General features: G+C 40.4%; 1 protein-coding gene across 1 annotated transcript in view; it reads left to right on the top strand.

The window, feature by feature from the left end:
• The window catches only part of DNAI3 (dynein axonemal intermediate chain 3), a gene marked incomplete at both ends in the record, with an annotated part of 62364 nt that extends 48864 nt beyond the window's left edge, over window positions 1-13500 (top strand). Inside the window, 5 exons of the mRNA XM_080802107.1 lie at window positions 5278-5408; window positions 7431-7635; window positions 9148-9239; window positions 10453-10575; window positions 13360-13500. Coding sequence (XP_080658233.1) covers window positions 5278-5408; window positions 7431-7635; window positions 9148-9239; window positions 10453-10575; window positions 13360-13500 — 692 coding nt within the window. The remainder of the gene's footprint in view (window positions 1-5277; window positions 5409-7430; window positions 7636-9147; window positions 9240-10452; window positions 10576-13359) is intronic.
• Between the last annotated feature and the right edge of the window lie 2557 nt (window positions 13501-16057).

The raw sequence follows: 16057 nt of genomic DNA, 5'->3' as shown, positions 1-16057 counted from the left end.
AATCTTAAAAAAAAAAAAAGAAAGAAATGCAGAACCTTGGACCTGCTGAATATGGGAATACGGATTTTCAGTAAGATTCACCTGGTGATTTGTTTTCTACCTCCACCCCCGATTTGAGGAGTACTGATCTACTGATGCTTAAAAGACTAAGATAGTTGGACAATTAAATTTTAAAAAATGTGTTTCATAATTCCACAATTTGGTAATTCAGCTAAATGAAAAATATTAATACGAATTATAAAGTAAATTTACAATGACCTTGATGACGTCAGAACAGTATGGAGAAGTAACTACAGGACCCTCCTCTCGGGCTGGCACTGGTGTCCAGACTCTGGGCAGCTGAGCAGAGGTGTGGGGACAACACCTGGCTGGGAGCAGGAATCAAGAGTTCAGGCTTCCTAACAAGCTAAGCTCCCTGTCAAAGCTTGGAGCCCTGAGGTTCACTATGATTACAGCTGCTTACTCTCAAGCTTTGGATTTGATCATGGCATGAAAATGTATTTGAGCCACATTTTACAATGCGGAACGATGGTAAGCACAGGAAGAGGCCACTGCCAGGACAGCTAGCACTCCGTGGAGCAGTGAGGTGGAGCGGCCAGGCTAGGTCGGCAGAAGGGGAGCTGATCTTAGGACAAGCGGGCATGGGATTGACTGATCGGGGTCAGAGGTCAGAGATACAGCCTGCAGGAGACTGCTGCTGGGTCTCAGGTATCTGCCTCAAACCTCACCCCCTCCACTTCTATCTACTGAGTCTGGCTCTGCAGACTGGAGTCTGCCTTAGGCCCGGGAAGGTTTGCTTTCTGGGCATTGCCTCCAGGGTAGCCATATTAATCCGGAAATGAAAGCACTCCTAGTTTTTTGACATAGAGCCTCTGACCAGAAACCCAAATGTGTGTTATTGCTAAGAGGAGGGCATCGAGAGAGAATTAGATGTGACTCAAAGTAAGGTCAAGTGCTTGCAGAACTGAGACTGATTTTCTACTTTCCACTCATTTTAAATTCCAGGATTTAAACTGGAACTCAAATTATATATTGGATATAATGAATTACATTCAGCTACTTTTATGTTTATTCATGTGTCTGTTTATTCGATAATTCATGAGTAATAATTGTGCATGGACTGCATGCACCTGGCAGCTGTCTCCACTGTACTGCTGGGACACAAGTTGAGACCCTGATGCCTCTTCTTGCTTACACTAGTTCTTCCTTGTCTCAGAGATGTTCTTGGGGCCTTACCATGGTGCCAGCTTCTTAAACTGCTTTTGAAGCAGACCCTGACAAACAGGTTTAGTTATTTATTTTAAAATTTATTCCATTTGTAGAATGACCAATGATAATAAACTTAAAAATCAAGAGCTTTATGATTGAAATTCACTAATGTTTGTTCTTTCTTTCTTTCTATTTTATTTATTTATTTATTTATTTTTTTGAGAGAGAGAGAGAGAGAGAGAGAGAGAGCAAGAGAGATTGAGCAGGGGGTGGAGAGAGACAGAAGGAAAGGGAGAGAATCTTAAGCAGGCCCCACGCGTAGCTCACGGGCCGAGATCATGACCTGAGCCGAAATCAAGAGTTGGATGCTTAACTGACTGAGCCACCAAGACGACCCTTATTCTTTCTTACTTTCATTCATTCATCAAATCATTATTAAGAATCTATTCTGTGCCAGGCACTAGGGATATAAAGATGAACAAGATATTATCCTCCCCCAAAGGATTTCTGTGATCTATTAGAAAAGTCTAACACATGAACAAATGAGGACATTACACTGTCAGTGCTATGGCTAGACGTATACACAAAGTGACATAGGAAACCAGGAAGGGACCAACTCTCTCGAGTTATTAAGAAAAGGCCCTACTGAAGAGAGATACAGTTGATCTTGGTGTTGAAGGGCAGATTGCAATATCCAGTTGGAGAAAGACATGCCAGATAGAAGGAATAATAAATGCAAAAACATGGAAACCCAAAAGAGCAGTGGACGATTAAGAAACAGGGAGCTCTTCTAGCTAAAGTATAGCAATAGAGAGGGCAGCAGGAAGGTGCCAGGGTGCCTGGAAGACAATTGGGTCCAAATGGCTAAGAGTCTCGAGTGCTTGCTAAGCTTTGAACCTTTTCTTAGTGCCACCAGTATAATCAGAATATCACTCTGGCACGAGAGCAGGGGCTGGATTAATTTATTGGTGGGACTTACAATGGAAGTAGGATGACCATTTGCAAGAATCTAGATGAGGGATGGAGAGGACTCAGTGTAGGCATGGTGACAGGGATGTATAGCAGAGGAAATAAGAGAGAGACTTAGCAGTCAACCTGCCAGGATTCTGTGACAAATGGGGTGTAGGTTGGAAAAGAAGAAGTGTTGCTTTTATTTTCTTGGCATTTGGTTCATTGCAAAAAAAAAAAAAAAAAAAGGAAATACCTATAACGACTTACTAAAAGGATACTTTGAAATCTTCATAACAATTTAAAATACTTTAAAATCATCAGTCAAAAAAAAAAATCATCAGTCAAGCATTTTGCAACATGGAAAGCCAAACAATACTGTTATTCCCATTGGATAATGCCTGAAGCTCAGAGAAAGTCGATGTTTAGACCCTCTAAACTGTGCACTGCTTATCCTAATTACATCCGTGAACTGGCAATGTTTTCCTTGAGAGCTACTGGTCTGATGTTTTTCATCAACACCATGGAGTGTACCTGAGTCAAGATGAGGCAATTACTGGGACACAATCCTTCTTGATTTCCTAGAGACCCCATGTGCTTATTGACAATAAGGCAGGAAGGAGAATTTCCTCCTTCTAGGAAAAAGCTTGGGAAAGACAGTACCCTGAATGAGATCCATGTGATAAAGAAGGCTAAATCAATCAAAATTTCCAGATGATCTACGTGACAAGCCAAGAAATGAGAGTTGAATGATAACAACTGACATAATTATTTCATGTATTCTGCTCACAGATCAGCAGATGCCATGCAGCATGCACTCTTCCAAGTACTTTCCATGGATTAGCTCATTTAATCCTCGCAGCAACCCTAAGGGGTAGCTACCAGCATCACCAGGGTTTGAACCTAGGCCATCTGCACTCTTAATCACACCAGTATACTGAATCCTCCATTAGATAATGATTCTGGAAACTACTTGTTTATTGTAACTTTCTCATAGCAACTTGGCCTGGGGCCTCTGCTACTCCATTTAATAACTTAAGGACAGCTCTATCCATTGCTAGATGGAACTAAAGGTCCTTAAAAGGACATAAGGAAGGAAAAGATATGGGCTGAGAACATCTAATATGTTAAAGGATAAATCTTGGTGGTTGTTGATCTTGCTATCACTGGTAATCATTCCATTCTGCAGAGCGCTTCCAGACTCATGGATGGCCCTGCTCACCAGAGTGAGGTAGTGTCTAGGGAAGTTCCACTATAGAAAGGGAAAACCAGGCTCTGAGAAACAACAGTGGTAACAAGAAGAAAGCTGCTGGCTTCCAGGGCTTTCCTGACTTCCCAGGAATCTTCCAGATTGTTTCAAGATGGCCTTAGACATAAGTCTCCTATGCTATCTTCAGGATATGACTTCGGTTGGAGGAAAATTAGTCTTTTTTTTCTTTTTTAATCCAGGAAAGCTACATTTAAATTTTTGGTTTATTTTTACTTTATATAAAATTTTTAAATTGTGATAAAATATACATAAATGTGAAATGTACCATCTTAACCATTTTTAAGTACATTCACATTGTCATGAAACCTATCTCCAAGACTGTTTCCATTTTGCAAAACTGAAACTCTGTACCCATTAAACACTAGCTCCCTATTCCCCTCTACTCTCAGCATCTGGCAACCACTATTTACTTTCTATCTCTCTGAATGTGATTACTGTAGATACCTCATATAAGTGGATTTTTTCTGCTTAATATCTCATTGGGGTGCTGAGAGGGAAAAAAATCCAGCTTTTCATAGCTATCAAAATGATGGGATTCACAGTAAGTTCATGGTTTGGACATAGGTAGCCAGATATTTTCTTTATGGCCATCCCTGAGGTGGGCGTGGGCAGCAAAGAATAGGGAGCAGCCAGGTCTGGGGTAGAGGAGACCCAAACAATGGTGAAGTAGACAGCCTAAGGGAAAGGAGGACCCACAGGCTGGAGCAGAGACTAAAGAGAACTCTTGATCTTAACATCCAAACCTGACTCCAGTTGCAATAAATGGAAACTCCATGGAGTCAGCTGGTCCTACCAGAAACCTATCATTCTCAACCTTCCTATTCAAGCCATCTGTAAGTTTTGTCAATTCCAGCTTGCAAATATTTCATGATCATCTACTTTTGTCCATTGTACCTTCAACCCAGCTACCATGCTCTCTTACCAGAACTACCTCCTAGGGTGTCTCCTCTTTCCTTTTACCTCTCTCTAATTTGTTCTCTTCACAGCAGCCAGAGAATCTTTAGAAATCAGTCAGATTGTCTTCTGGACTAAAGGACTCATTGAAACATCTCATGTGGAGAATATAATCTAAACTCCTTTCCTATAAGTCCCTGTGTGGTCTGGGCCCTCCTGGTCCCCATCTGTTTCATATGTCTCATGCTGGGATTACCAGACTTCGGTCTTATTGCCTTCCTCAAATTTATAAAGGCACTAAGCACTTCTCTCCCCAGGACTTTGATTTGTATTGTTCCCTCTGTGTGAAATACTTCTCCACATTAAAATCTTCCCACACCAAAGTGCTACTTAGAACTAAATGTCTCATCTTCAGAGAAGCCTTTTCTGACCATTCGGTCTAAATTATGGACATCCCTTGTTACTCTTTCTTGTAATTTTTCCCACCATAACACTTTTAACATGTTTTATTACGTACTTTGGGATTTGTTTATTGGATATTGGATTGTTTATCAGGTATCTCTCTTTCCCATTAGACTGTAAGCTCCATGGGGGCAGCATCATGTTCATTTATTAACCAATGTTTACCCAGACATCTATAGTACCTATAGACACTTATAGGCAGTCCACAAATATTTTTTGACCAAGTGAGTTAATGAATGAGTAAATGAATAAGAACATGAAGTATTCCTTTGAGCTAGAAAAACAGCCTTGACCTTGACGGAAAGTCCCTGGACTTTCCATAAAAAGAGGAAGAGCTGTCCCTTGACAGATTCATTTACCCCAACTGACCTCTTGTTGTCTACGCTTGGATCCCATTAATCATGACCCATCCATCCACTGGAATTCTGCCCATTCTTCGTGTAGGAATATAAACACTATTATTAAAGATGAAATGGCCTTTTCCATCCCAACAGCAAAGAAGCCAGTGAGCCTCTACACTGTCCATGATGGAGCCGTCCACACCGTTCAGAGGTCACCTTTTTACAAGGACATTATCCTCACCATTGGGGGATGGAACGTGGCCATCTGGAAAGAAGGTGTTATGGTGAGTTGCCTGAAAAATGGAGGAGTGGGTGTGTGGTCCTTTGTTACTGAGGAAGACAATGGGAACAACAGCCTGTTCTGACATAACAGTGCCTTCGGGACACTTTTTAGAGAAATTAGAACAGATGGCTTGGGTTCCAGCTTGCCAGCAGACTGTATGCCTTTTGAAAACACAACCATTTGCCTTTCTTCCCTGAGGGAAGGAAACAGTATTTACAAGTCTCTTGCTCTCTAACACCTAACAGTCTTTTCTTTAAAATCTGTCTCGTGGGAGTTGATTTGCTTTATGTTTTTTCCTTCCCTTAAAATACACGATAGGTTTTACTGTGAAGCCCAAGGAGAAGCTCTGGGTCTGTCACCTTTGCTTCTGCACCAGGAATATGTCTGCAGCTTCAGAAAGTGGGAGTAAGAAAGCTACGGGGTCCATTGCCAAGAGACCAGAGAGAGACATGGGCCACAGTTAGGCGGCGGCAGGACTCTGGCAGTCAGGATTAGGAGAAGACCTGGTTCCAGGCAAATAGAAGCTAAACTGCCCAAAACTGGAAAGACTGATAAAATCCAGTGAAGCAAGGGTGGGGGAAAATCAGCATGACAGGTCCCTTTGGTGTGCAATTTAAGATTATCAAAATCTGAAATATATATCTATTTCATATCTGTCATACATTCTTTGAAAAAGTAATGTGTATATTATAAAAGTAATATGTGTATTTGTATATATAACATTTATATGAATATATATTCTTTGAATAAAATGAATAAAAATATACATATATTCTTCAATAAAGAATGTATAATTCTTTAAATAAAATGATAAAATTGTATATATACATTGTATATATATTGTGTATATGTTATATATATAATGTATATATACATTGTATATATACACTGAAAAATGTATATATACATACACTTTAACACTTTCACTTCTGGGACTCTAACTTACATAAATACTTGTGTGAATTTATGTACAAGTTTGCCATTGAAACAATTGGAAACTACTTAAAGTGTCCATCCACAAAAGGACTTCTACTTTATACCGATGTACTTCAGTATGTCCAATTTTTTTTTTAGAGTGAATAGGTACCAGTTTTGTTCTTAAAGAAAAATAAAATTAGGCAAGATTGTCCGTAGACTACTCAGAGACCAAGAACCTGGTTATCCACAGAAATGGAAGGAGCTGGGCAAGGTGTGCAAGAACAGGATAAGGAGTCCATGAATCTGAGATATTCTTCATTCCCCACAGGGAAGTTTCTCATGCATGTCTCAGAGGGCAGGAAATAGCTCCATGGTTTAGTTTAGTCTCTGCAGCTGTAAGTAGATAAATGAGTACACCTGCTTGTCAGGTAGGGCATGACAGTAAGAAGAGAGCACATTTTGTGAAGTGTGTAAGCCTGACGATTCACAGACCTGTACCCCTGGTGCAAATAATACATTATATGTTAATTTAAAAAATAATTAAAAAAGTAAATTCAGGCACACATACACACACAAAAGAAAACAAAAAACACCTCCCAAAGAGGGCAAATTACCCCCATGGTAAAGAAAAGAGAAGCTGATCTTGTAATGCTTTGCTGGTCTAAACTCTCTTCCAAACAATATTTACAAGCCATTGCATGCAGCTCACAGCTGGAACTGACTTTTTATTTCCTTTTTTCTTGGCTGCTAGAGTTATCTCCATGGGAAATAGACACCTGACAAAAAAATGAAAGTATGGGTAGAATTTCCTTTTAAACTTTGCTTATCTAACATCTACCAATCTCCAGCTCAACTAGAAAGTCTAATCTTTTCAGCAACTAAAATAAGGGGAAAGGGTTATAAACACACACACACACACACACAGGAAAGAAAAGAGTTGGCATTAAATAAAATCCTACAAGAAAAAGAATTAAGACTTCAGAGTGGGCATATTGTGCTGGTCCATGATCATAGCCATCTGAGTTGTACTTGAAGGAAATCATTGTGAATCCACCTCAGGTAATAACAAAAGTTTTCATGTGTCCTTTTAACAATTTGTTTAAAGATTGGACCCCTCCTTCAGTCATCCTGTGCACCAAAAAGGTACACCGCAGGACACTGGTCCCTGACAAGGCCTGGAGTTTTCTACATTGGCCGAGAAGATGGATACGTCGACATCTGGGACCTTCTGGAGAAAACTCATGAGCCAGCCCTGTCACAAAGCATCTGCATAACTATGATCACCTACATCAAACCCTGGACCTTTTCTGGTGTGTTAATTCTAATTAACTGACATAAGTTATTTTATTTTGGCGGGGCGGGGGGGTAACTCAGGCACATTTTGACATTCATCTGGTCTTTTTTTTTTTTTAAGAAATTTTGAAGAAAAGTCTCCAATATTTTTTTCCTCAAGTTTTGCCCATCCTATCCCATCCTTTCTCTTCCCTTCCTTCTTGCATGCAAACTTTGGGTACAACTTGAGTTTCTCTCATTTTCTTTATCGACAATTATTTCTGAGGCATAATTAGTATGACAAGAAGAGGCTGATTTTGAACAAACTACACAATGAAAAGCACCCTTCTTATCTTCTCCAAGTCAGAGAGGGTGATCCCCAAATCTTTGGTACCTTTTGCTGCTTCTTTCCCAAATAGAGTAATTCTTGTATCTTTAATTTTTCATTATGTCACAAATTTTCAATATTTTATCATTTTTGTGGTTTTTCCCTGGACAGTGTCAAGCAATTCTTTTCATGAGATCAAATTACTCTCTGGAGTCATTTATCAATTGAAACTTTTAACTTTTGAACAAATTATGAGGAAAAAACAACATAAAACAAAACAAGCAGAAATTCAAGGATGTAGTCCTTGGAAAAGTAATTTATATCCTTCATCCCAATTTTTCTGTTTTACCCAAGTACTACTTCCTATGTAAACCCAGGATATTTGCCTCTTTTAAAAGAAGTTTGCTGTTGTTTCCAAAGGCATGCAGGCATAAAATTGTCTTTCTATCCTTTTGTCTCAGAAACATTATGTTTAGAAATTCAGTCTTCAGAATTTCTAGAGTGTCAGTCTGGCTATCACTTAAACTTATGGGTCACCAAATGTGAGTTTTTCCATCTTTGCTATGAAACATTGCTTTTGTATACAGGGATTATGAGTCTAGGTTTAACAATTTAATTTAGATTTAACAATTTAAACTAAGCCTTCTGAAAATGAGAAAAAGAAAAAAAACATATGATAAGCTAGAAAATGAAAATTCTTAAACACATTTGTGTTTTATATCCATTTTCAATGATCAAAAGAAACGATCTGTTTTTATAATAAGAAACCTGGTTCTGGATGTGTCTGTGAAATTCATCTGGATGACGGTATCCTTCAGCCCTTATTGAGTCTTTGGTGAAAACTGGCTTCATGATTTTTCTTTGAAAATCTTTCCCTGTGCTATCCCCCCATTCTTCTCCAATCTACCCAGCAGCCCAGCCACACAGATGGTCAACCTCAGCTAGGAGCCACACTCCTTATGTGTGCACCAAGAAGACAAGATTTGAGCTGGGCAGGGTGGCTGACAAGGCTCAGGGTTTCAGCTTTCATTTCAGCAACTGGAAAAAAATGATTTTTATATATTAGCTAATATTGTCATCAGTCATGAATGTCTGATGAAGATGCCAAGATTATCATAACCACAGCAGGTCTTTTGGGAGAAGAAGAAAAGCCACATTTCATGTTTAACCTCCAGGGTGACTTTCTGTTTCCACCCCCCCCCCCATTTTTTGGATCTTTCAGCTAAGCAGCAATTTATAGCCATAGGTGATTATTATGGAACACTGCATATATTGGAAATTCCTTGGACATTAAGTCACCCTTCCACCAATGAGGTCAGTACCTTTTGGCTCTGAGAATTTATGTGACCAGAAATTGCTGAGGCGTGTTTTAAAAGTGCGTTCAGAAATGACAGCATTTTTGCTCTGTAAGAAAACAAAAGAATCCTACAATCCCAAATAAGGAATGTATTTCTGTTTTATGAGTGAAGTAACTTGAAACCACAGAAAAACAAATGTGCTGAGAGAGACAGCGAGCGAGTAAATGAAGCCCAGAGTCAGAAGAGAATGGATTTAGGGATTCATAAGATGTTATTTTCAGATTGTAACCAAAGCACGGGACTCCGTGACTCAGTGATGCCCTTCCCAGAAGCCCAGATGACATTTTGATACATCTCTCCATTGCCCACCTCCACCCCATCTTCCCCCAACTTGGTGGACTGTAGGCAGATGGCCGGGGCGGGGGGTGGGCAATATTCTGCCTTTCCATGGGCACCACCTACAGGTTTCAGGTAATGTTAATAATAAGGTGATAAAAAGAAAATCAGTGAATAGAAATATGTAAATATATACACAACCGACATTAAATATATAGATTTCAATCCACCACAAGTCCCAATGTTAGCCTACTTATGGCAAGCAGAAAGGTTTCCATCCCCTGACCGCTTTGCCCAAGGTCTCTGCTGACTTCGCTGCTTCTGTTCTTCTGTGCACACACAAAGTCCTCCAGGGAGCTCAGCTCCCCTTCCTGTCCCTCTAGGGTTTACACTGATCTTCTCGTCTGGGTTTTCCAAGTCTGGTTGATGATATGATACTTTCCTCAGGCTTAGAAGTCAGCAGCAAGGGTGGGAGGCTGGGGGAACCAGGTGGTGGGTATTGGGGAGGGCATGTATTGCATGGAGCACTGGGTGTGGTGCAAAAACAATGCATACTGTTACACTGAAAAGAAATTAAAAAAAAAAGTGAGAAGCAGGAAAACGGGAAAAGCCATCCCTGAGTATTTCTTTTATAAAATTATAATTTTTTTTTTTTGCTGCTCTCTCCTTCCAACCCCACTCCCTTCAAGGAATCCTCCAGTTTGCAGGGCCTGCACCTTAGTACAGTAGCCCCCACGTTGAGCCTAGCTCCCCTGGTAGTGGGCCTGCAAGTGGTACCCCAAAGCAGATAAGCCAGCTAGTGAATTACAAACAGCAGGAATTCTTCCAGAGCCTTGTGAAGAATATGGGGCTTCTACATGGGCACCCCTCTCACAGGCCTGGGATTTTAACAGGTATCAAGCATGAACCACTACTTCGAAAGAGAAGTTAAGCATCTGGAATATGTAGAGCAACGCAAGAAAATCCGTGAGCAAGAAAAGAAGGAAATGGAGCTGGAACTTGAGAAGAAAAAAGTTGTAAGTGAAATTTCAGAAACAAAAGCTGTTGCCTTCTTCTAACCCCAGTGGAAATATGTATATTTGGCTTACTCCATAGTTTGCACGGGAAAATTATGGCTTTTCACATTCTTCTCTTGTTCTCATGACAACCAAGAGGGCATATCTCTCATTTCCTAGATTACCATGAGTGACAACTTATCAATTGGACATGTAGTAGATTCTATCCAACTTAACTTTCTGAAGTTTTCCATAACTTCAAAGTCCTTTAGATACAAAGGCATCTGAATATCATTCATAGATACAACAATTCAAAACTTGGAATCTTCCACTGCACAGAATTTTAGCATCTGGTGAATAATAACTTAAAACAGGTAGTACAAGGGGCACTTGGATGGCTCAGTCCAGAGAGATTCTGACTCCTGATCTTGGAGAAGTGAGTTTGAACTCCACAGTAGTTGCAGAAATTGCTTTTAAAAAAATTGTTTTTAAAGAAAAGCAGGTAGTGCAAAAAGAGTGGAATAGAGAGTCAGGACACATGGGCTCAAAGTTCAACTCCACCAACCACTCCTAACTACGAGATCTGGAGCAGGGCTCATGTCCCTGCTGAGCTTCAGTTCTTGTCTTTAAAATGGGTGGGAACCAGTGTGCAGACAGATGGATAGGAACTTTACTATAGTATAATATTAGGGAACTATAAAAAAATTTTTTTGAGATAGAGAATTTGGTAGAGGACACACCTTTCTACCAGAGGGAACCTAAAGTTCTGAAGGCCCTCACCTTCTTGTCTCCCAGCCTCTGCTTGATATGAACCCTGTGGGCCCTCCCTTGCCCTTTGGAATTGGGGCCTTTCGCTATTCTGTGAATTCAGTTGTTCTCTCTCTCTCAGCAGAGGTCCCCTCAGTCCATGTTTCTACTTCTCTCTTGAGCATTCCCTACCTAGGCCTTTAGTCACCAGCAATTTCACCACTGGTCCCACTTATAGATTCCTTATAGGCAAATATATAACTTCCTCCAACACAGTTATTCATGTGAGAGCATGAGCACATGGAATTCTTACTGTTAACATTATCACTTATTGATAGACACATATTAGTGTAATAAAAGCAGAAGGCCTCACTTCAAAAGCATTGTTTAATGGTGACAAGGTACAAAGAATACCAATCAATTAACTTTTCATCATTTTCCCTGCTACAAAAAACTGGCCTTGGTCTGTTCTTTTGTACACTCACAAACACTGGTTGAAATTCTGTGGTGGGAGATAACCTGACACACTTCCTCTATATATCTGCAATTACCCGTGATTACTGTGACTGTTTAAATACCACAACGACACTTCCTAATCATCCATATCAGTTGGAAGCCAGTAGACTTGTGGAATATCCAAAAATAATTTGCATATGAAATACTTTTAAAACACCTGAATAATATAATAATCATATCTTGAAATTGTATCACGTACTTGAGTTTCCAGAACATCTCCAACTTCTTCCTGTAGCCTCATTTCACTTGACATATTACCCTCTTTATTTTTTTTAAGATTTTTAATTTTTTTATTTGTGAGAGAGAGCACAGGCAGGGGAAGGGGCATAAGGAGAAGCAGACAACCTGCTGAGCAGGGAGTCCACCATGGGACTCAATCCCAGAACCCCAGGATCATGAACTGGGCCAACGGCAGATGCTTAACCAACTGAGCCACCCCGGTGCCCCGACATGGTACCCTCTTTACACTAGAGCTACCACTTCTTACATTTTCTCTGGAACTAGATTGGGGATAAGTGAATGGATTTAAAATGGCTCCTTTGTCACATTTAGAACATGGAAAGCGTCACCAAGGAAAAACAACTAATATCAGTGAGAAATACCTTCCAATGAGCTACTGCTGATAAAAGGGAAAATGGGAAAAACTGTAACAACCTCAGAGGACTGTAGCGGAGATTAAGTGAGTTAAAACATTTCCAGCACTTAGTCAGTAAGCGGCACATAGAAAATGGTAGGAAGCATCTACTATTATGATTACAGAAGGCAGGGGAAGATCACACAGCCATCCAGCAAGGCTGGTCTTCACAAGTGTCCTGGAATTGCCAGGGATGAGGCTGTATGCGTCAACCCCACATCAGAAGGAAACTATACACTTACCTCTTTGCAAATATCAAGTCTGGATACAGTTCACTTCCTGAAAAATAATAGTGATTACAGCTCTAACAGCACACGAAATGGGAGTTTTTCTAACTAGAATTTCAGCTGGCAACCCAAAGCTAGAAAAAGTAGCAGTTTCTGTGTGATCTGTAAGCCCATCTAAATAGGACTTAGTAGAGGGAGGAATTCAAAGGAATTCTGTAAACTCTAGTCAATTATCCACACTCCAGGCTACACAAGGAGACAAGAACCATGGGGGAAAAAGGATGTCTAAAAGAGGTATAAGAAGGGATTCCTTCTTTCTTTCTTCCTTCCTTTCTTTCCTCCCAATTCTGCAAAACCAGACTCCATGAGGAGACCTTCAAGGGACCCCTGCTAGAGAAGGGTTGCTGGCCAGGACGGACATCTGGCCTCTTCTCCTCCGGCAGGAGGCTTCCCAAGCCACAGAGATCTGCACACACTTTTCCATTCTATCTCTGCCACTCCCCTTCAGAGCCAGCCACCCCTCTCCTTCCCAGAGCCAGAGATGCCCTCCTGCCCTCTGCCGTCCTGCAAAATGCTCCCAGAGGGCAGTGGCTAGGCCAACTGCTCAACAACAGCCCCTTCTTTTCTTTGGTATTTCTAACTATCAATGCATTATTGGGATGATTTGGCTTTTCTCCCCAGAAAACGTATCAGAAGTCAAAGGAACAGTTGGAGGCCGAATTGAAAATGGACTATGAGAGTTACTTAGAACTGGAAAAGAACATCCTCACCAACCTTGGCTTCATCAAAGTGAGAGAGACAATGTCATTCTTGGACTTGTAGAAAATCTTTCTGCAGGGGTGTTTTGGGGTCTTTTTAGGACTTTCTTTTCTTTTTATTCATTATTTTTTATGTGAGGATTTTTATGTAAGAACTAGCAAACTAAACATTAAATAGTTTACTTATAAATATTTATTTCACTGCTATTAAAACTTGATTTATAACAATAAGATCTGTTTTGATTTTTGGATTGGATATGTACTGAACTTTCTACTGAATATGAAGTTTACTAATAATAAAATTTCATTTTCCTATAGTAATCCCTTTACCCCCAGTTCTTGACATCTATTTGGAGCATTTAGAGCCTCTATTCCCAGAAAGAAGTGGAAATCAAACTTTGTTCCCAATTATCATGTTGCTTTTGGTTGTCCCTCCAAACAGTGCTTCCCGCCCCTCTCCATAGGACCCTGCACAGATTGTAGGGCTATGTGCTAAATACAGTAGTAGAAAATTGAATCCAAGAATATATGTATAAAGAAAGAATACCTAAAGATCATTTTGGATTTACCCAGAGAATACAAGGTTAATGTAACTGTAGAAAATAATGACTGATTAAAGGAGAAAATTTATGGGGCGCCTGGGTGGCTCAGTGGGTTAGGCTGCTGCCTTCGGCTCAGGTCATGATCTCAGGGTCCTGGGATCGAGTCCCGCATCAGGCTCTCTGCTCAGCAGGGAGCCTACTTCCCTCTCACTCTCTCTGCCTGCCTCTCTGCCTACTTGTGATCTCTCTCTGTCAAATAAATAAATAAAAAATCTTTAAAAAAAAAAAAAAAGGAGAGAATTTATGATACCAAATGGATGCCAAAAAAAAAGGGATAAATTTGACATCTGGGGAGGAGTAGGAGACTGAGATGACATCAGGTCACAGGAGTTCAACTAGACAGTTATCAAACCATTCTGAACACCTACAAACCCAAGAGGGGTCCAAAGAGAAGAAGAGCAGCAATTCTAGAAAGAGAAAATTGACCACTTTCTGAAAGGTAGGACATGTGAAGAAGTGAATCCAAAGCAACAGGAAGATAGACCACGGTGGGAGGGGCCGGCTCCTGGCAAATGCTGGAGCAGTGGAGCACAAAATCCAAACTTTTAGAAGCCTGCTCCAGAGGCTAAGCTCTAGAGGCTAAGCAGGGGTGGGGCCCTCGCAAGGAGAGTGTGGCCTCAGGTCCTGTGGGGTCACTGAAAGATTGGGGGTGTCTGAATGTAGCAGAGCTCACAGGTATTAGAGTGGGGAAGCCAACTACAGAGACAGAGCCAAGGAGTGAGCTCTCAGCTCAGGGTTACCTTAAACCATGATCCAAGGCACAGTTAGACCACTGCCTTTGGAGCAGGGACCCCACAAGTGGTAACTCTGGGGAGACCCACCTTCCTCCGCTGGGAAAGCAGAGTGGCAGGAACTTGCTGGGTTTGGAGACTCCAAGCAGGGCTGTGTGCCAGAGAAGAAATGCTCGGTCACAGGCTGGGTGAGCTCAGAGCGTGGCCAGAGACCAGGGAGACAAGCATGATTGACCGCTTTTCTCCAAGGGCTCACTGAGGAGTGGGGCCTGGAGCTCTCGGCTCCTCTGGGCCAGAGATTAGGAGGCTGCCATTTTCATTCCTGTCCTCCAGAGCTCTACGGAAAGCATTCAGGGAACAAAAGCTCCCAAGAGCGAACCCAAGGTGATTACTTTGCCCAGCCCCTGGCAAGGGCAGCACAATTCCGCAACGGGCAAAGACATTTGAGAATCACTACAACAGGCCCCTCCCCCAGAAGATCAGCAAGAATATCCAGCCAAGACCAAGCTCACTGATCAAGAAGAACAGAGAATTACAGAGGAGGGGAAAGCAAAGCATGGAATTAATGGCTTTTTCTCTATGATTCTTTAGTCTTGCAAAGTTAATTATATTTTTTTAATTATATTTTTTCTTATTCTAATTTTTTAACTCTTCCTCTTCTTCTTTTAACGTTTTTTAACTAGTTTATCTTAACAATACATTTCTAAAAAACCAAATCTTTTTAAACCATTATTATAGTCATATTTTACCCTTCATTGTATCTAACTTTTTTTGTGTGTGTATATATATATATATATATATATATATATATATATATGGCTTTTTCTTCTAAAAAATTTTGGGATACAATTTCTTCTAATAGATCAAAATATACCCTAAATCTAGCACAGGGCTTTGTTCTAGTATCCAGCCTGAGCAAATACTCTCCACTTTCTTTTTCTTTCTTTTTCCAACCAACTTATCTTATCAATTCTTTTTCTAGATTGTTTTTTTAAATTTTCATCTTTACAATCATATTCTGTCCCTTCATCATGTTTACCCTGATTTTTGTAAAAATATATGTTTTTCTTTCTTTAAAATTTTGGGACGTAGTTTCTTCTAAGAGACCAAAATACACCCAAATTTCTGGGATCTTCACCACCCTTTTAGTATTTTATTCTCTCATTCATATATTCTTATCTGGATAAAATGACAAGGTGGAAAAACTCACCACAAAAAAAAGAACAAGAGGCAGTACCGAAGGCTAGGGGCCTATTCAATATGGACATTGGTAATACGTCAGATCTAG

The sequence above is a fragment of the Martes martes genome (genome assembly GCF_963455335.1).
Source record: "Martes martes genome assembly, chromosome: 4".
Taxonomy (NCBI): domain Eukaryota; kingdom Metazoa; phylum Chordata; class Mammalia; order Carnivora; family Mustelidae; genus Martes; species Martes martes.
This window is presented reverse-complemented; position numbering and strand designations above follow the sequence as displayed.